Below are 20,331 nucleotides of genomic sequence, written 5' to 3'. Positions count from 1 at the left end.
ATGCATTAATAGCTTTCGGAAGCCTTTTTTTCCTCCTTTCGCCCTATCATAAACACAGTATCTCAGTACAGTATGGAAATGCTCACTCATCCTATTATGCCTTGGTGCTAGACTGAGCACCTAACACACACTGCACTCTTACATGGGGTTTGAGTACTCTCACACACATAACTTCTTGCCTTTCAATCCACTGGAAGGTTGAGTGTCTTAGAGCTACAGTTCCACCTCTTCTCTTACTCACACCCTGCCCAACTCTTTGCCCTCTGGCTGACTCTGAACTGTGCCCTAAATGGCTGCCACTAACCCTCTCCCCCTGGAGCTGCCGGCTAACTCCTGCTACCTGCACTACCAAGGTAAGACTGCCCCTGTTTCTGTCGCTCTCTGTCTGTCTGCTCCTGTCAATCTCACTCTCTGCTGGGACTCCAGTGAGTCCTCTCACTCTACCTTGTTTCCACGGGTCCATTTGCTCCTTATCAGGTCCCTATATCTTTATATAACTTACCAATAAAATAACCTAAATCTTCCAGTAATTACTCTTTGTAGTGGTGCGTGGAATTGTTTTGGTGAGGGGTTGTGTCTGCTTAGAGGATGTTGGAGATCTCCTGAAAAACAAGTGGAAACAATGTATTTTTTTGTTGTAGTGATAGCGCTGAATAGTCGTCTGTCGCGTTGTGTTCATTGTGTTGTACAGAGTAGATCATGTTGTGTTTTTGGAGTCGTGCTGTGCTGGCTTGCTGCTGTTGGACCATTGTGCTGTTGTTGCTGTTTCCATGGTGTTTACTTGTTTGTAGTAGAACTGTTGTACGTGTCATCTTTGGGAGTGGCCTATTGATGCTCTGTTAGACCAAAGGACCACAGACTGTGTAGTTCAAAGCTGAGAGAGGGTTTTCAATGTAAACTAAGTTGGAGTCTTAACCACCAGTCATCTTGTCTCAGTGTACACATCTTAAAGGGCAACTCCACCACTAACATCATTGTCATTATCTCCAGCACTATACTATTGTCTACATATGTGGAGACGGTACATTTCTATATTTTGTAGAAACAAAATATCTCGTTTAAAAGTTCTACCTGATTTGTGGTGACGTGGGAAGTCAGAAAATACTCTCCTGGCGAGAAAATGACAGGTTTTTCTACTTTTAATCCTGCCCTGTGATGTCACAGATCATAGAAACGTGCCGTTTCCCCATAATGTAGACACTGGTATGGTGCTGGAGACAATGGATGAGGTTGAAAAGTGGCAGAATTGTCCTTTTTAAGTCTCATCCTTTACTTTGTCTTCTCCCCTCTGCAGAGCTGAAAGGGGAGAGTAAAAGCCACGCTGTGCTAGACAAGGGGAGGTCAGAGATTGAGCTGCCTGAAGAAGGCCACAGAGCAGACCAGGGCTGTGTCCACTCCAGCGATGAGGAATTTGAGGAGGAAGACAAGAGAAAGGAGGAGCAATGCAGGAGGGCCAGTGAGAGTGATGAGGTGGGCCATGACTGCAGTGGTTCCAGACCTTTGCTGCTGGATTCAGATGAAGAGGAGGAGCACCGGTCTGAATTACACCTCCCACCCTCCCAGCCACGCCTATCACACCCACAACTCTCCACTCCCTCCCACCAACCTACCCCAGGCCCACATGTCCCATGCCAGAATAATTCCCAACAGATGCCCCAGAAAGCCAGGGGGGGTGAGGTTGTCCCTGATGTGTTCTCCAAAGCCCCCTTCAAGGTTGGACAGGAAGAGGCAGGCGATGTGTTCGCAAATGCCCCGTTCCCACGTCCCCTTGTTGTGACTCAACAGCATCCAGATGTCTTCCTGCAGGCCCCCTTTGTGAAGCCCAAGACCCTCCACCCTCACCCAGCTGTGCTTTACCCTGTGGCCTCTGAAACAGCCCTCTTGAGCCAGGTGGCCCCGCAGCCTTTCCGCCCACAGGCCCTGGCCAAGTACTCCCGACACTTTCAAGGCCCATTGCCTCAGCAGCCTGTGACAGCTCAGAGGGTGTTGTCCAGCGTGAGCAGGCAGACTGCTGTGAGCTCAGTACCCGTGGGCCCCTTACACTCCTGGACTTCAGAGGTGAGTGCAGTAGACCCCTTTGTCTCTGCGCCCTTTCACCTCAAGGCCCCGCAAGAGAAGCCCTGAAAGCTCCCATCCTTCCCTACAAAGCAGGGAAGCCAGCATTGGAGGCCACACCTGTGCACACTACACTAAAGCATACACACTGCATGCTGTCACCAGCACCGGGGCTGGGCTGCAGGGTGGCATAGAATTCTTAAGATCTTATCCTTTACCAACTCGGAAAGGTCTTGAAATTGCGCACGGTCATCATTGCACTTTTTTGCTGCATTAGAATAGAGGTTCCAGTCAGTCTCAGTTATCCTTGTGCTGGTAGCTGTCATATCCTTTGGTATGCACAGAGGATATGGCAGTTGGTTTTTTTCTGCCTACCTCAGTTTGTCCTCAGCTTTTCCATTTGAGCGAAAACATTGCTCAATTTAGAGAGCTTCTTGTCGGGGGCCACACACACACACACACACACACACATCCCCCGTTCTAGGGTTAACCGCTTAATGAAATTTGACCCTCTGCTCCTTCACTCAGTTCATTATCCATTGCTCTGTAAGGTCCAATAAGTATTCCCATGACAGCCCTGATCTCTGTGTGATGATGTCACTACTCATCCAGGGGTTATCCTCTCACAGGGGCACGAGAAAGGCCTCCTGTATTGGTTCCTCTACATGTCTTATATACTTCTGTTTGTTTTGGAAGTTATCTGATGACCATTTTAGCCTATTTAGTGGTGTATACTTTATACGAGGTAGGTTAATGTACATCTGGTGGTGCTGTCATTTTTATCATTTATAATATTAATCCGATGCTGGATTATGTTGCACATGTCAAACTATAATGCATTATGAGTTGACATTTTAGCCTTTGTTTTGATCCAATCCTTCTTTTCACTTGTGTTTATGGTCACCTGACTCAGTGCTGCTAAAGTCAGCCTAAGGCATCTGTCACCTACTGTACATGCAGGGCATATAGTACAGAGCATACCTTACTGAGGCCAAAGGTCAGAGTTTCACCTTAAACCTGTCATCACTCGTGGGTGCCTCTGCTGTATGTAATTTGGTGTTAGTTGACTTTAATTTTGAACTGAGGTTGTTAATGTTGTAGCAGAGATGCCTTAGAAGTCCTCAAATCTCACGACCAGCACTGTCGGCAAAGTCCCAGTCAGCACCTCCACTACACTCCGTCAGCATCTATTGTTAATGCTATGTAACTCTATGCACTCACATTCCACACCTGCTCATTCAATCATTTTCTTAAATAGCAAGCCTACATTCTACCTGCACTCGATTCAATAAGATTTGGAAACCTTTACAATCAGCAACCAATTCAACCTTTACAAATCAGCACCCCATGTCAGAACATATCAGAATAACTCAAACCCTTGTGAAGCACCTCAAGCAAAACACACAACTTTCACCTGTCAGACACACACTTCCCTACACATGCTCAAAAGACACAATTCCAAGTAAAGGGTCAACATGGTTTCTTCATAAACCCAGAAGCTTTCGCACTTCTACACCAGATTTTGCATTCCTTTTTTTATAGCCATAAAAAATGCTGATATGGTATTCTGCTGACTATTGTAGAGTCTTGAAGCACTTTTCAATGTTTGCGATCCATTACATGACTTAGTGATGGTGTGGACCAATAGACTTTCTCAGCTACTTGATCCAAAGTAAGAATCCCCGTCTTAAAAGGAGAAATTATTCTGATTTGCTTTTTGTCATTCGTGATTACTCTTTGTATAACATGTTAATTCATCTGCCGTGCAAATGAAGACTGAACACCATCCGCAGCAATGATAATGTACTCTACAATTACATGTGTTGAGGTGACACAGCTTTCTGAAGTTGTTGAAGTTGTTTTTTTGTGTAGGTCCTTTCCTGGAAAACTTAAAAGCAGCATTTTTGTTTGATTTGTCTGACTGTAATATGTTGTGTCGTAAAGTGTGGTGACTGATTCAACAGCAAGCCTCACCTGCTGAACCCTAAAGGCACCCATATCAAAATACTTGAGTCATGCAAAGCTTGCCATTCAACACCATATCTTGTATGTCCTTGCGTAAAGATGAAGATAAATAAATGTATGCAAAACAAGTCAATCTCAGTTGTAATTTTTTTTGCATTTGTGTATCATGAGACGCACCCATATGCAATGTATGTTATAAGATGAACGTTCTCTACCTTGTGGTTATAGGTATGTATTACACTGAACTAAAATAAATGCAACATATAAAGTGTTGGTCCCATGTTTGATGAGCTGACATTAAAGATCCCAGAAATCTTCCATACACACACTTACTTTGCTCAAATTGTGGGAAAAAAAATTATCCTTTGCCAAGATAATCCATCCACCTGACAGGTGTGGTGTATCAAGAAGCTGATTAAACAGCATGATCATTACACAATTGCACCTTGAGCTGGGGACAATAAAAGGCCATTAAAATGTGCAGTTTTGTCACAACACAATGCCACAGATGTTTCAAGTATGCTAACTGCAGGAATGTCCACCAGAGCTGTTGCTAGATAATTTAATGTTAATGTATCTACCATAAGCCGCCCCCAACGTTGTTTTAGAAAATTTGGCAGTACATCCAACCAACCTCAAAATCGCAGACCATATGTAACGACACCAGCCCAGGACCTCCACATCTGGATTCTACACCTGCAGGATCATCTCAGATCAGCCACCCGGACAGCTGATGAAACTGTGGGTCTGCACAACAGACCATATGTAACGACACCAGCCCAGGATCTCCACATCTGGATTCTACACCTGCAGGATCATCTCAGATCAGCCACCCGGACAGCTGATGAAACTGTGGGTCTGCACAACAGACCATATGTAACGACACCAGCCCAGGATCTCCACATCTGGATTCTACACCTGCAGGATCATCTCAGATCAGCCACCCGGACAGCTGATGAAACTGTGGGTCTGCACAACAGACCATATGTAACGACACCAGCCCAGGATCTCCACATCTGGATTCTACACCTGCAGGATCATCTCAGATCAGCCACCCGGACAGCTGATGAAACTGTGGGTCTGCACAACAGAATCATTTGTGCTGAAATTGTCTCAGGGAAGCTCGTCATCCGCACCAGGGTCTTGACCTGACTGCAGTTTGGCGTCGTAACCAACTTCAGTGGGAAAATGCTCACCTTCGATGGCCACTGGCACTCTGGAGAAGTGTGCTCTTCACGGAGGAATCCCGGTTTCAACTGTACCAGGCAGATGACGTCGCGGCCGTGAGCAGTTTGCTTGACGTCAACGTTGTGAATAGAGTGTCCCGTGGTGGTGGGGTAAATGCTTTTGGCAGGCATAAGCTTCGGACAACGATCACAATTGCATTTTACTGATGGCAATTTGAATGCACAGATACCGTGACGAGATCCTGAGGCCCATTGTCGTGCCATTCATCTGCCATCACCTCATGTTTCAGCATGATAATGCACGGCCCCCTGTCTCAAGGATCTGTACACAATTCCTGGAAGCTGAAAGTGTCCCAGTTCTTCCATGCCCTGCATGCTCAGAAATGTCACCCATTGAGCATGTTTTGGATACTCTGGATCAACGTGTACGACAGCATGTTCCAGTTCCGGATAATTTCCAGCAACTTCGCACAGCCATTGAAGAGGAGTGGGACAACATTCCACATGCTATGTTCAACAGCCTGATCAACTACGTGAAGGAGCTGTCGCGCTGCATGAGGCAAATGGTGGTAACACCAGATACTGACTGGTTTTCTGGTCCAAGCCCCTAACTTTTTTTTTTAAGGTATCTGTGACCAACATATTTATGTCTGTATTCTCAGTCATGTGAAATCCATAGATTAAGGCTTAATTTATTTATTTCAATTGACTGATTCCCTTGTGAACTATCATCACAATCTTAGAAGTTGTTGCATGTTGCATTTCTATTTTTGTTCAGTGTATACAGGAACCATGTTTTGGTTCCTACACAAAATGTGGTTCCAGGGAAATAATACAAGGACGGTTTCTTCCTTGGAGTTTACAGGAAATTGCGTATAAGCATCACAAACATGGCGACTTACAGGCAGGTCGGGAGGTTGTTGGGTATTTCTGCAAGAATTTCAAGTCCGTAAGTTGTGCTCTGTTGAACACTGACTGAGGATGTCTTTAAAGCTGTAGTAATGCATGTTTTCACCTTTTCCTCTCACTACGTGTTCGTCAACTAATTAGTTAGCGGCTAACCTTTAGCTAGCTCTGTTTCATAAGATAAGGTCTGACGCAGTTTAGGAGTAGCGAGGTAACGTGATTATTGTAGCTCAATTTCCAGTAAAAAGTTATTATAGTTGCAATATGATTGAACTGGTTTAATAAAACATTTAATTTGTAACTAGCAAACTAGCTAGTTGCTCAGCTTGCCTCATTGGTGAAAAATACATAACACAGAGCTCAGCAAGCACAATAATATCCCTACTTGCATAATTAATACATACGGGTGCGTTTGATCAGAGGAATATTTGCATACTGGATTTTTTTTTAAATAAATTGCTGCCCAGGTCTCCAACTAATTAAATTGTTAATTGTCAGCATGCTGTGTTCCATCATGTGACATCATATTGTCAAATCAAGCGTGATGTGACTGACTGGTTCTGTTTTTATTTGGTCTGGTTGATCAATTTACCCTATTCTTATTCTAAATCGATCAAAATGTTTTTTCTTTAGGCTTGCTGTGCGTGCATATCAGTTTGCTGGACTGCATTGGACTCCACACAACATTGGTGTTACCAGGAGATGGTCACTGCCACCATTTTCAGTTGTATCTGGTAGGCATGAAAACCCTGTACAGTGTATAGAAATGTCTTCGGGAGCTATCTAAAATGTGTTTTAGCACCACAATTGCTCAAATTACTTTGACACTATGCCCCTCTTTCCAGCAAGGACCATGTTTATTCAGACCCAGGACACTCCCAACCCAAACAGCTTGAAATTTCTGCCTGGTCGCATGGTCCTTGAACAAGGAACGATGGATTTTACTGCACCCCGTGAAGCCTATTGCTCCCCCCTCGCAAGGTTAATGACTTAGGCTACTGAAACCATGCCTACCAATATTGAAAATAACATTTAAACAATTAAAAGAACAAGCAGTCTGAGACATCTTGTTTACAGCCCTAACTTATCTTGGGCAACATTGTAATACGTAATATTTCTTCAGGCAGCTATTTAGAATCGATGGTGTCAAGGGTGTCTTTTTGGGTCCTGACTTCATAACCATAACCAAGGTAATATTACCAGTCATTTACATGTATATTTTAAAATGTCATGTCTGAATCATGGGTAGAAATGATGAGAATTGCTCTGTTTCTGGCTTCTTATTCAGACAGATGTAGATCTGGAATGGAAGTTAATCAAACCTGATGTGTTTGCTGCCATTATGGACTTCTTCACATCTGGACTCCCTGTTGTCAATGAGGAGGACACCCCTCGTGCAGATACAGGTATGGAACAGACAAACACTTTGTAAGGCAGTACAATACCGCCACCTTACATAGGATAGGCGATAGATGCACACACACAAAAATGACTGTACTGAGTTATATTGTATGCAACAAAGAAGGGGGTGAAATTATACTTTTGTTTGTTAAAAAATGTATTCTTGACATGGTAGGGGTCAATTATTGACACCTCTGTTTTCAATACCTTGTGGTGTATAATCTGGAGTCCAGAAGCAGAACTTGCAGTTGAACCAAATACATCTGGTGTTATTCCATTTTGTTTTACAAATCTAAACTTTAGGAGAAGTGGAACAAAAATCAAGAACAACATTCTTTCTCCCTTGCAAGTCTGCTACTGCCATGCCAAATACAACTTGGCTGTGATTAGACCTGTAGTGCATTCTCCTTCTGCATTTGCTGTGTACATGTACCTAGTGGATAAATCTTGTGGAAGCTCTTCATCCCATGATAGGCCCTGTTTCCACATTTCTTGGAATGGACACTTGATCCTAATGCTGACTGTGGATACAATCTGATTGAATATTCAAGCAGCTGATTGAAGTAGTCCTCGTTTTGTGATGATCTTGTCTTTCAGGAATTCAATCAAATCTGTCCTTTCAAACAGTCATCAGTGTCTGATCTCTATGTTAATCCTAGTAAGCAACTTTTTACGGAGTTTGACTTTCCACTTCAACATGTTCTGTTACATTCTCTTTTGTCCATTCACTTGGCAGCTCATTTAAATTTGTTTTTTCCATTTACATAGGTTCATGCTTGCGCTGTCCATGATCTCTTTAGCCTTCGTGGTTAGATCAGAGGCTGTTCCTTTGTCCTCTGTGCCGCAAATAAGGTTGTCAACATACAAGTATTCCCTCAGTGCAGTTACCACTCCTGGATAGACATTTACATTTAAGTCATTTAGCAGACGCTCTTATCCAGAGCGACTTACAAATTGGTGCGTTCACCTTAAGACATCCAGTGGAACAGCCACTTTACAATAGTGCATCTAAATCTTTTAAGGGGGGGGGTGAGAAGGATTACTTTATCCTATCCTAGGTATTCCTGAAAGAGGTGGGGTTTCAGGTGTCTCCGGAAGGTGGTGATTGACTCCGCTGTCCTGGCGTCGTGAGGGAGTTTGTTCCACCATTGGGGGGCCAGAGCAGCGAACAGTTTTGACTGGGCTGCGCGGGAACTGTACTTCCTCAGTGGTAGGGAGGCGAGCAGGCCAGAGGTGGATGAACGCAGTGCCCTTGTTTGGGTGTAGGGCCTAATCAGAGCCTGGAGGTACTGAGGTGCCGTTCCCCTCACAGCTCCGTAGGCAAGCACCATGGTCTTGTAGCGGATGCGAGCTTCAACTGGAAGCCAGTGGAGAGAGCGGAGGAGCGGGGTGACGTGAGAGAACTTGGGAAGGTTGAACACCAGACGGGCTGCGGCGTTCTGGATGAGTTGTAGGGGTTTAATGGCACAGGCAGGGAGCCCAGCCAACAGCGAGTTGCAGTAATCCAGACGGGAGATGACAAGTGCCTGGATTAGGACCTGCGCTGCTTCCTGTGTGAGGCAGGGTCGTACTCTGCGGATGTTGTAGAGCATGAACCTACAAGAACGGGCCACCGCCTTGATGTTAGTTGAGAACGACAGGGTGTTGTCCAGGATCACGCCAAGGTTCTTAGCGCTCTGGGAGGAGGACACAATGGAGTTGTCAACCGTGATGGCGAGATCATGGAACGGGCAGTCCTTCCCGGGAGGAAGAGCAGCTCCGTCTTACCGAGGTTCAGCTTGAGGTGGTGATCCGTCATCCACACTGATATGTCTGCCAGACATGCAGAGATGCGATTCGCCACCTGGTCATCAGAAGGGGGAAAGGAGAAGATTAATTGTGTGTCGTCTGCATAGCAATGATAGGAGAGACCATGTGAGGTTATGACAGAGCCAAGTGACTTGGTGTATAGCAAGAATAGGAGAGGGCCTAGAACAGAACCCTGGGGACGCCAGTGGTGAGAGCGCGTGGTGAGGAGACAGATTCTCGCCACGCCACCTGGTAGGAGCGACCTGTCAGGTAGGACGCAATCCAAGCGTGGGCCGCGCCGGAGATGCCCAACTCGGAGAGGGTGGAGAGGAGGATCTGATGGTTCACAGTATCGAAGGCAGCCGATAGGTCTAGAAGGATGAGAGCAGAGGAGAGAGAGTTAGCTTTAGCAGTGCGGAGGGCCTCCGTGATACAGAGAAGAGCAGTCTCAGTTGAATGACTAGTCTTGAAACCTGACTGATTTGGATCAAGAAGGTCATTCTGAGAGAGATAGCGGGAGAGCTGGCCAAGGACGGCACGTTCAAGAGTTTTGGAGAGAAAAGAAAGAAGGGATACTGGTCTGTAGTTGTTGACATCGGAGGGATCGAGTGTAGGTTTTTTCAGAAGGGGTGCAACTCTCGCTCTCTTGAAGACAGAAGGGACGTAGCCAGCGGTCAGACCCCTGTCATACTTGTTCAGATGTTGTTTGATCGTGGCTGCTGAAAGGAATGGGCATGCGGATGCTCCAAACGGAACTCTCGTCTTTCTCAGTGTACATCATTTCTTCATTTGTCATTGGGATGCCACTTTTCCATAAGAACCTCAAAATACTTCTGTCCATTTCGTTTAGAGAGATTTGCAAAAATACTTTTGTGATGTCTGCCATAGCTCCATTCTGTGCTGCCTGAACTTAATCAGAATACTCAACAAGTAATGGTTTAGATTTGGTCCTGTTAGTAAGCAGTCATTTAACAAACTACTAATATATACATATTTTTTACCTTTATTTAACTAGGCAAGTCAGTTAAGAACAAATTCTTATTTTCAATGACTGCCTTGGAACAGTGGGTTAACTGCCTTGTTCAGGAGCAGAACGACAGATTTTTACCTTGTCAGCTCGGGGATTCAATCTTGCAACCTTTCGGTTACGAGTCCAACGCTCTAACCACTAGGCTACCTGCTGCCCCACTATATCTCTCATGCGAGGATGCATCAACCACTACTCTGAGCTTGATAGTTGTCCTCTCCTTGATCACTGTGATCCGGTAAGTAGTATACAGGTTTATCTGAATGATCACTGCTCAACAATACCTTTTTTATTTATTTTTATTTCACCTTTATTTAACCAGGTAGGCTAGTTGAGAACAAGTTCTCATTTGCAACTGCGACCTGGCCAAGATAAAGCATAGCAGTGTGAACAGACAACACAGAGTTACACATGGAGTAAGCAATTAACAAGTCAATAACACAGTAGAAAAAAAAAAACCTTGGCTAAGATTGATACAGTGCCTTCAGAAAATATTAATTCAGTCGCCCCTTGACTTTTTACATATTTTGCTGTGTTGCAGCCTGAATTCAAAATAGATTCAATAAATAAAAAAATCTCACCCATCTACACACACTATCCCACAATGACAGTGAAAACATGTTTTATAGAAATGTAATGAAATACAGAAATCTAATTTACATAACTATTCACACACCTGATTCAATACACAATTCAAATCACCTTTGGCAGCGATTTACAGCTGTGATTCTTTTGGGGTGAGTTAAGAGCTTTGCACACCTGGATTGTACAATATTTGCACATTCTTTTTTTAAATTCTTCAACTGCTGTCAGGTAGGTTGTTAGTCATTGATTGCCATAAATGTTTAAGTCTTGCCATAGAATTTCAAGACGATTTTAAGTAAACTATAATTAGGCAACTCAGGAACATTCAATATAGTCTTGGTAAGGTAACCCCATTTAGTCGATAGGCTGTTGGTCGATAGGTTTATTTAGTCGAGCAGTAGCAAAAACACCCGTCTGAGTGGACTAATCCATAGTGGAGGCCGTGGGGATGGCACAGACCATCGCTCTAAGGCGTGCTACTGAAATTGTATATGGTTATTACATAAGAATGGTGCAACACTAATAAAACAATGTTCTCCTGTGTTGGATAGTGGTCACTGTCCGTGGTTCTGAAACGCATCATTGCGCTGTTGAACTGGCACCATTTCCTAGACCATGTTGCTATGCGTTAACCAGCATATTGGTGTTGAGAAAAATGCGGTGAGGCAGCAGCGGAGTTAGGAGACGAGAAAACAGCCCTTGCTTTAATTGTCTAAGAAAAGTGAGGAGAGAGGATACCCCAACTTAATTAGGTGTATAATCAATAGCCTAACTGTTAAATGTGCCTGGTTTTATAAAACCCATTGCAGTATTCACGGCTTTGTTCAAGCTATCCATGGGAGTTTCATTTTCAGCGTTCCAGTCAATCTCATTCAATGTTTGTTCCTTTGCAATGAATTGTTCCATACATTCCTCCAAGATACTCCCATTAGGGTTTTCCTCTCCCAGTACCTGATCAATTCTGTTCAACAGCCTTGTTGCCGTCCTTGTCGTTTTTGACTGTTTCAATCGTGCAAGTTCCCTCATTGTTTCTCCTGGTCAACTCCACGTTTCCAATATAATGCTCAGTATCAATTTTTCTTGTCATTTTCTTTGAGGAATCCTTCCCTCGTGGGTTTTGGCATCAACTTGTGGCGTATAATCAGGAGTCCCGAAGTATTACTTGCAGTTTAAAATAAATAAGGTTTTATGCCCTATTGTTTTTCAAATCTTAACTTTAGGGGAAGTGGACCAATAATCAAAATGCCATTATTTTGCCCTTGCAGGTCTGCTCCTGCCAGGACAAACACAAGTTTGGCTTGGCACCTGTAGCCCAGCACAAGTGTATTGAAATTGATCATTAAAAGCTTTGCTTTGGTGGGGGGCTCGGCGCAGTTCAGAGTGGCGCTGAACTCTGAGCAGTTTCTCCCGCACTTGCTTGCAGTCACACTCTGTGGTGCTGAAAATGTATTATTAGGATTAGGCACCTTTGGCTTGGGGGTTAACATGATGTTCTTCATAAAGTTATAACACCTCACCAACGAGAATAACCGCACTGAACCTTTTCTTTTTTTAGATGTAGGAATTGGAGAACTCATAGGGAGTGATTTTAGACCATTCCTCCACACTGAATCCTTCCAGATTCTTGATATCCTGTGCATAAGAACTGCCCTCTTCGATGCAAACCACATGTTTTAAAGTCCGGAGATTGCCATTGTAAGATGTAGATTTTTTTGGTGGAGGGGCCAATTAACCATTTCTTTGTGGATTTTGATGTTTGCTTGGTCTTGCTGGAAGATCCAAGTTTCAACCTGCTGGCAAATGTGGCCGCTGGGTAAAGTTCACGATGCCGTTGACCTTAACAAGGGATCAGGACCAGCGGACGCAAAATAGCCCCATAACATAAGATCCACCACCATATTTTACAGTAGTTGTGGGGTTATTTTCTGCTCCTGCATTATTATTTTGATGCCTAACCCTCCACTGGTGTGCGTGGCCAAAGAGCTCTATTTTCATGTCATCTGACCAAAGCACTAGTTCCAATCCAAGTGCAGTTTAGCAAACTCCAGGCATTTACATTTGTTGGATGACATGAAAATAGAGCTCTTTGGTGGGTTTGACGTCGAAATGAGTGGCATATCAATCTACCATTTTCAACCCGTATACAAATTACAGGCTGTGAATGGAAAGGGCTACCTATTATATTAAAGATGGTTGCATTTATTTCCTGTGTTAAATGTTAAGTAATGTAAGCATATTTTTGCGTGAACTGTTCCTTTTGTCTTTACAGCACCATCAGATGATGATGATGAGGTGATTGCTATGATCAAAGAGCTTCTGGACACCCGAATCAGGTATCATTACTGTAGTTATACATAGCATTTAGCTGATATCTCCCTCCCTGTTATCAGAAGTGTCTCTGCTCAATGCAGTATCTGTATGTATTAAATTCTTAACTCATGTGGCTTCCCCCAGGCCAACAGTGCAGGAGGATGGTGGAGATGTCCTGTATTGTGGCTTTGAGGATGGCATTGTAAAGCTGAAGCTGCAGGGCTCCTGCACCAGTTGCCCCAGCTCCATGGTCACTCTGAAGAGTGGCATCCAGAATATGTTGCAGTTCTATGTCCCTGAAGTGGAAGGGGTGGAGCAGGTTTGTACCCTGTACAAAAGAACGAGCAGAATTTTAAGTGGTTTCCTGTAGGTCTAGTTCTCGATTTCACAAGACGAACCTAACGTGTCATGTACTTTTCCAGGTGAAGGATGAGCAAGAGGAGGTTGCCCAAGGCTGAGTCCAATGGAAACTACTCAGACCCTATAGACATTCCTCTTACCCTCTCCCCTCCTGCAGCCACTCCTGACTCCAGTATAGCTGATTAATCCGCATCGTAGAGGCTTGTCTAAAGCACAGCAGTGACGAAGGAAGAACTTCGCTGTAATTTTGAGAGATTTGTCATTGGACTTCATAAGTTCCCGGAGATTGTCAGCTGTCAACCTTTCTGGCTATGGGACTCTGTGTGTAAGAGAGGACCCCGCCTTGTCTGAAGTAGTGTCCTTGTCCTGCTGTTTTGTTTGTTTTGGAAGGATTCCAGGCTGATGGAGTCCACAAACGTTTGTCTGACAATGTATTTATTGCATATTATCACACCATATAACTCAGTAAGTATTGGTTATTAAAAAAACAACTCCCATCTATATACAACACATGTGCAGACTGTATAATGTAAATAAAGTACATTGAATTAAGTGTATGAAATTATTTTCTAGAATTCCCTGAATATTGGCTACCAAACCCTTTGTCAATCTGACGGGAAAAAGTCCACATGTTGCACAGATAGAGGATACTCCTTTTGCCATTATGGTCTGGAGGAAAGCTTGAGTTTGCATTGCTTTCTAAGTCTGTTACTATTATCGTACATTTAAATAAGTGATTAAATACATAATTTATACATTTCTGTGTCTTTTTTTTGTTTTTTAATCGTCCACAAACCCTCATCTCTGCAGTCAACTATCTGCTAAGTAACTTTTTGGGGCGATCCAACCAAATTCACATAAAAATGTGATTATAGATTGGTCATTCTCTGAGTATGTTTACATGCACATTAATAATTTCATATTAAACTGATTATGGCAGTAGACTATGGAAATAGTCATGTAAACACCTTACTCTGCTTATCTTAATCGGCATAAGGTCAGAAACAAAGCATATGTCTATTAAAACACTTGGTTTTCGGAGTACTTTAAAGAATTATCAGTGGCGTGTATCCATGGATGCCAAGGGAAGCTAAGCTTCCCCAAAGAATTGACCAAGAAAAATATATATTTTCTGTCTTTTGTCTCTGTTTCTCATGAATTTCATTCAATTCACAAAAAGCTGACTATCTCACCAGAGAAAGCATCCGAGCGAGCGAAACAGCGCCCCTCTTTCTCGGTATGTGTAGCTCATCTATCTGATGCTGTCTGGTCAAAAAGAGAATGACATTGTTGCCGCCGTAGCATTGAATGCAAGGGAAGCCAGTGAGCATTTGGCCTCAATTAAAAATATATATAAAATACGTAATTAGTGTTGAGCTAAACTGAGTGCGCTCTGCTGTGAATGGTCCTGTCTCATCAAAGAAAAATCTTGAATTGTTGCATCTTGTCATCCTGTGGGTAGCTAGCTAGCTAAAATAGTCCCTTTAATAAATTAGCCATGGATGGAGATAGGGATTTAGACTTTATCCTTAATTTTCCATACTGGCCAATGATTATAACGGCGATTCCGATCCTACTACCCTACTGTACTTTGCTCCATCTTTCCCTCGATCCTGACTAGTTTCCCAGTCCCTGCCACTGAAAAACATCCCCACAGCATGATGCTGCCACCACCGTGCTTCACTGTAGGTATGGTGCCAGGTTTCCTCCAGATGTGACGCTTGGCATTCAGGCCAAAGCTTTCAACCTTGGTTTCATCAGAACAGAGAATCACAAGTAAGCCCATACCTCCCAAGCTGAGTTCTGGATAAGATCTGTGATCATCACCAAAGCTAAGATGAGTTTTCATTAGTGTAGTTCGATCACTGGGAATGGCTTTGATCACATAAATAAACTCTCTGAAAGGTATTGGATACTTATTCAATGTTATAAATTGTTCATATATGAAAGAATATTACCCCTATTGTTGAAAACATGAACAAAGTTAAAATTCCTCTCATACCAGTTAGGCTAGAACAATGACTTATTCCTTACAGTTATGTCTGAATTATTCCACAAAAGAGCTTTATCTGCGGAAAGGTTGTGCAGGAAACATATTTTCCAGGACATTAAAGCTTGTTGGTGAAACCTAGCCAATTTAGCAGGTAATCTTTCAGGAATATAATTACATAAATTTCATAAAAAATGTAAGACCTCCAAATGTATTAAACACATTGTTTGGAATGAAATGGCAAATTGATTCTGTATTGACCAAACATATTTTCAACCAATTGATCTTGAAAGTGTTATTTGTCAACAAAATCCAACACTTCCAGACCTTCAGATCTTAGTTTTCTTAATTTTAGGAGAGAAATCCATATGTTGTCAAAGTGTTTTTTTAATGTATTCCTAAATATTTAACAGTCCTTTACAGGAATATTTTATATTTCTTTATCAGTCATATAAACATAAGATTTCACATTTAGAAATATTCAGTTTTAATCCAGACGCAATAGTGAATGCAGTGATAGCATTAAGGGCATGCGTGACCTGGTCTTTGCCTTTTTTTTAAAGAGTAGTATCGTGAGCCAGTTGGGATATTTTCATTTTTCTGTAAAACAAAATGTAGAAACCATGCAGATTTGCATTATTCAGAATATCTATAGGTAGAAGTTCCACTACCAAAATGACAAAATTGGGCATCCCTGTCAGACACTTCTGTTAATACTGACTCTTTTGGATGTATTAAGGATCACAGAACTATTTATATCTGTTAAACATGCGAATGACTTTGATAAAATGTTCACCGAAACCAAACAATTTGAGACCAAAAGAGAAATGAATGTTGAGTCGAAGGCTTTACAGAAGTCTAAAAATAAAAATAACAGCATCTGAGTCAATTGCATCTGAATAATCGAAAAGGTCCAAGGCTAAACGAATGTTGAAACTTATGTGATGGCCCTTCATAAAGCCTGTTTGAGTCTCTTTTAAAATGGTATCTATTCTTCTTTAATATTTTGGCATAAACCAGAGCAATCAATTTGTAATCAGTATTGAATAAAGTAATTGGTCTCCAATTGTCGATAAGAGAAGGGACTCTATATCAGGCTTGGGAATCAGTGAAATAAGGCCCTGTTTCATGGTGGAGACCATTTCAACATTTTCAATGCAATCTTGAAACAAAAAAATAGGGTATTCTAGTAACTCCCAAAACTGTCTATAGAATTCAACTGACAGGCCATCAGGGCCAGGTGATTTCCATTTTTTAATTGAATTCAGAGCCTCTCTCATTTCCTTGATTGACACAGGTGATTCACAAACTGATGGGAAATCTTCCCCTATCACAGGGAAATAATTCTGAACGTGGCAAATGTAGCTTTCACAACAATCTTCCTGAAATTGTGAGTTGTAAAGGTTTTCAGAAAAGGAAATGACAAATGTTGATATTGTAAAGGGATCTTTGCATAATACATCATTAAGTTTGAGTGCCATTATATATTTTCTTTTGTATATTCTCTTTTCAAGCGCAAGGAAATAACTGGTGTTTCTTTTCCACTCTTCAATTTTGCTCTTGATCTGACAAAACTGTTCTAATTCTAGTTGTAAAGATTTAAATACAGACTTCTTGAGATAGAGAAAAACATTTGATGACCAAGATAATCTAAGGTTCTTCAGGTGCTTCAGCTCTTTGGATGGTTTAATGGCTACAACTCTGACTTGATATTTGAAGAATTCTCATCTACTTCCATGACCCAAGTTTTTTCTTGCAAAGCAATATCTTTGGCTAACAATTTGATGTTTCCAATGAAAATAGGATCTTTAACAAGTGTGTTGTTTAATTTCTAAAATATTGAATACCCTTTGATTTTTTTAGCAGCAAATTCAATTAAATCAAATGATCAGAAAAGGGAGCCAACTGATGATCTACATCTATAACGAATTGTAACAAAAAGGGGGAAATTAGGAATAAATCAAATCTACATTTTTGTAACTTAGTTTTGTTGGTCCAGGTATAGCCCTTTACATCCGGATTGAAATAACGCCAGGCATCGTCAACGGAGAGTTCCTTGCATAACAATGTTATATTTCTTTTTGGGAGCTTTGACTCATTCTAGGAGAAAAACGATCAGCCTCTGAGTATTTGTTGCATAAATCCTGTAATTTTCTGGTAAACTGGGCAAAAAGGGTCTTATTTGGAGCATGTGAGTTATGTCCATACACATTATAGATGAAAATAGTGTGATGGAAAATGTTATGTTTGTGCTTTTCTATCTGCAATTTGGCAGTACGCCCAGAACCTTGTTTCGAGAACGAAAGATATCTCCGTTTCAAGGTCTCAGCTTACAGAGAAGCAGCCTTGTGAGGTATTGGTCTGTCACATGAATGAAACAAAACGTTAATGATGAATGATAAATAAGCTAAATTATGCTGTATAGCTCAGCATTGACATGATTGGTTGAAGTAGGTGGGGGCGGGAGGCCCTGTATAAACAAGCTCACTTCCTTGACAACTAAATTCACAACAGCTCTGCGAAACCAAGAAGTATGAATGCCCTGGCTTCTGCAGAGGCCAAATGCAGATGTCAGACTGATCATGCAGCTCCTTTCATTGTTACAAAATTTGGGAGGCGGTAAGGAGCTCGATTTGGCTTCTGCATCCCTTCGGAGACTCTGCTTTTGTGTCACACCCTCCATATGGAGCCTTCTATCACATTTTCGGATCAAGCATAAATTCACTTTTATGCCTATATATCACGGTGGCAAGGCATATGAACGAACAGGTTATAGATCAAACAATGCAAATATCACAACACAGGTTCTAATATTGATTATTTTTTCCTGGCTTGGCTTCCCCGGTGATTTTACCCACGCACCACTCTTGCGAAATTGGGAATTGTTAGGACATGTAAACAGTCTAATCCGCGTTCCAGCGGTGTATTTGATCTGCGCATGTGCTAGCACCGGTATTAGAGTAAGGAAAAGCATGTATGCATCTTAGAAATAGTCTTCACAAACAAACTGTATACAGTCGTATGAAAAGGTTTGGGTGCCCCTGACAATTTCCATTTATAAATAATTGGGTGTTTGGATCAGCAATTTCATTTTGATCTATCAAATAACTGATCGACACAGTAATATTTCAGTAGTGAAATTAGGTTTATTGGATTAACAGAAAATGTGCAATATGCATCAAAACAAAATTAGACAGGTGCATCAATTTGGGCACCCCAATAGAAAAATCACATCAATATTTAGTAGAGCCTCCTTTTGCTAAAATAACAGCCTCTAGACACTTCCCATAGCCTATAATGAGTGTCTGGATTCTGGATGAAGGTATTTTGGACCCTTCTTCCTCACAAAACATCTCCAGGTCAGTTAGGTTTGATGATTGCCTAGCATGGACAGCCCGCTTCAAATCATCCCACAGATTCTCAATGACATTCAGGTCTGGGGACTGGGATGGCCATTCCAGAACATTGTACTTGTTCCTCTGCATAAATGCCCGGGTAGATTTTGAGCAGTGTTTTGGGTCGTTGTCTTGTTGAAATATCCAGCCCCGGCGTAACTTCAACTTTGTGACTGATTCTTCAACATTGTTCTCAAGAATCTGCTGATATTGAGTGGAATCCATGCGACCCTCAACTTTAACAAGATTCCAAGTACCGGCACTGGCCACACAGCATGATGGAACCACCACCAAATTTTACTGTGGATAGCAAGTGTTTTTCTTGGAACGCTGCGTTCTTTTGCCGCCATCAAATCAAATGTATTTATATAGCCCTTCGTACATCAGCTGATATCGCAAAGTGCTGTACAGAAACCCAGCCTAAAATCCCAAACAGCAAGCAATGCAGGTGTAGAAGCACGGTGGCTAGGAAAAACTCCCTAGAAAGGCTAAAACCTAGGAGGAAACCTAGAGAGGAACAGGCTATGTGGGGTGGACAGTCCTCTTCTGGCTGTGCCGGGTGGAGATTATAACAGAACATGGCCAAGATGTTCAAATGGATGCACAAGAGGGGATGCATAATGTCCCTTGTTATGACCAAATAACTCAATCTTTGTTTCATTAGTCCACAGCACCTTAGTCCAAAATTAAGCTGGCTTGTCCAAATGTGCGTTTGCATACCTCAAGCGACCTTGTTTGTGGCGTGTGTGCAGAAAGGGCTTCTTCCGCATCACTCTCCCATACAGCTTCTCCTTGTACAAAGTGCGCTGAATTGTTGAACGATGCACAGTGACACCATCTGCAGCAAGATGATGTAGGTCTTTGGAGGTGGTCTGTGGGCTGTTTTTGACCGTTCTCACCATCCTTCGCCTTTGCCTCTCCGATATTTTACTTGGCCTGCCACTTCTGGCCTTAACAAGAACTGTGCCTGTGGTCTTCCATTTCCTCACTATGTTCCTCACAGTGGACACTGACAGCTTAAATCTCTGCGATAGCTTTTTGTAGCCTTCCTCTAAACCATAATGTTGAACAATCTTTGTTTTCAGGTCATTTGAGAGTTGTTTTGAGGCCCCCATGTTGCCACTCTTCAGAGGAGAGTCAAAGAGAACAACAACTTGCAATTGGCCTTAAATACCTTTTCTCGTGATTGGATGCACTTGTCTATGAAGTTCAAGGCTTAATGAGCTCACCAAACCAAATGTGTGTTCCAATAAATCAGTGCTAAGTAGTTACAGGTATTCAAATCAACAGAATGCCAAGGGTGCCCACATTTTTGCATAGCCTATTTTTCACATCTGATTTAATTTCATACAACTTAATATT

At 42.3% G+C, this 20,331-nt stretch overlaps 2 protein-coding genes across 10 annotated transcripts in view; both read left to right on the top strand.

The window, feature by feature from the left end:
- Positions 1–4,148, top strand: part of LOC115140032 (AP2-associated protein kinase 1-like) — a 52,871-nt gene extending 48,723 nt beyond the window's left edge. For all 9 annotated transcript variants that reach the window (XM_029678045.2, XM_029678048.2, XM_029678043.2 and 6 more), the window contains one exon: positions 1,295–4,148. In XM_029678045.2, the coding sequence (XP_029533905.1) occupies positions 1,295–2,124 (830 nt within the window). In that variant the 3' untranslated portion in view covers positions 2,125–4,148. The remainder of the gene's footprint in view (positions 1–1,294) is intronic.
- A 1,902-nt stretch (positions 4,149–6,050) lies between these two features.
- On the top strand, positions 6,051–14,341 carry nfu1 (NFU1 iron-sulfur cluster scaffold homolog (S. cerevisiae)). Its single transcript, XM_029678050.2, has 8 exons — positions 6,051–6,156; positions 6,747–6,847; positions 6,959–7,094; positions 7,237–7,303; positions 7,402–7,519; positions 13,184–13,247; positions 13,369–13,543; positions 13,647–14,341. The coding sequence occupies exons 1-8, from the start codon at positions 6,098–6,100 to the stop codon at positions 13,680–13,682; spliced, it is 756 nt and encodes a 251-aa protein (XP_029533910.1). The 5' UTR covers positions 6,051–6,097; the 3' UTR covers positions 13,683–14,341.
- Positions 14,342–20,331: the final 5,990 nt, after the last annotated feature.

The sequence above is a fragment of the Oncorhynchus nerka genome, linkage group LG13, assembly GCF_034236695.1.
Source record: "Oncorhynchus nerka isolate Pitt River linkage group LG13, Oner_Uvic_2.0, whole genome shotgun sequence".
Lineage (NCBI taxonomy): Eukaryota > Metazoa > Chordata > Actinopteri > Salmoniformes > Salmonidae > Oncorhynchus > Oncorhynchus nerka.
Note: the sequence above shows the minus strand (reverse complement) of the source record. Positions and strands in the feature narration are given on the sequence as shown.

Bases quoted from the DNA above. Each gene is read 5' to 3' on its own strand.
- nfu1 (XM_029678050.2), top strand. From the start codon at position 6,098: ATGGCGACTTACAGGCAGGTCGGGAGGTTGTTGGGTATTTCTGCAAGA. The intron at 6,157-6,746 runs GTAAGTTGTGCT...TTTTTTCTTTAG, and splicing joins TCTGCAAGAATTTCAAGTCC to GCTTGCTGTGCGTGCATATC. The intron at 7,304-7,401 runs GTAATATTACCA...CTTCTTATTCAG, and splicing joins ACTTCATAACCATAACCAAG to ACAGATGTAGATCTGGAATG.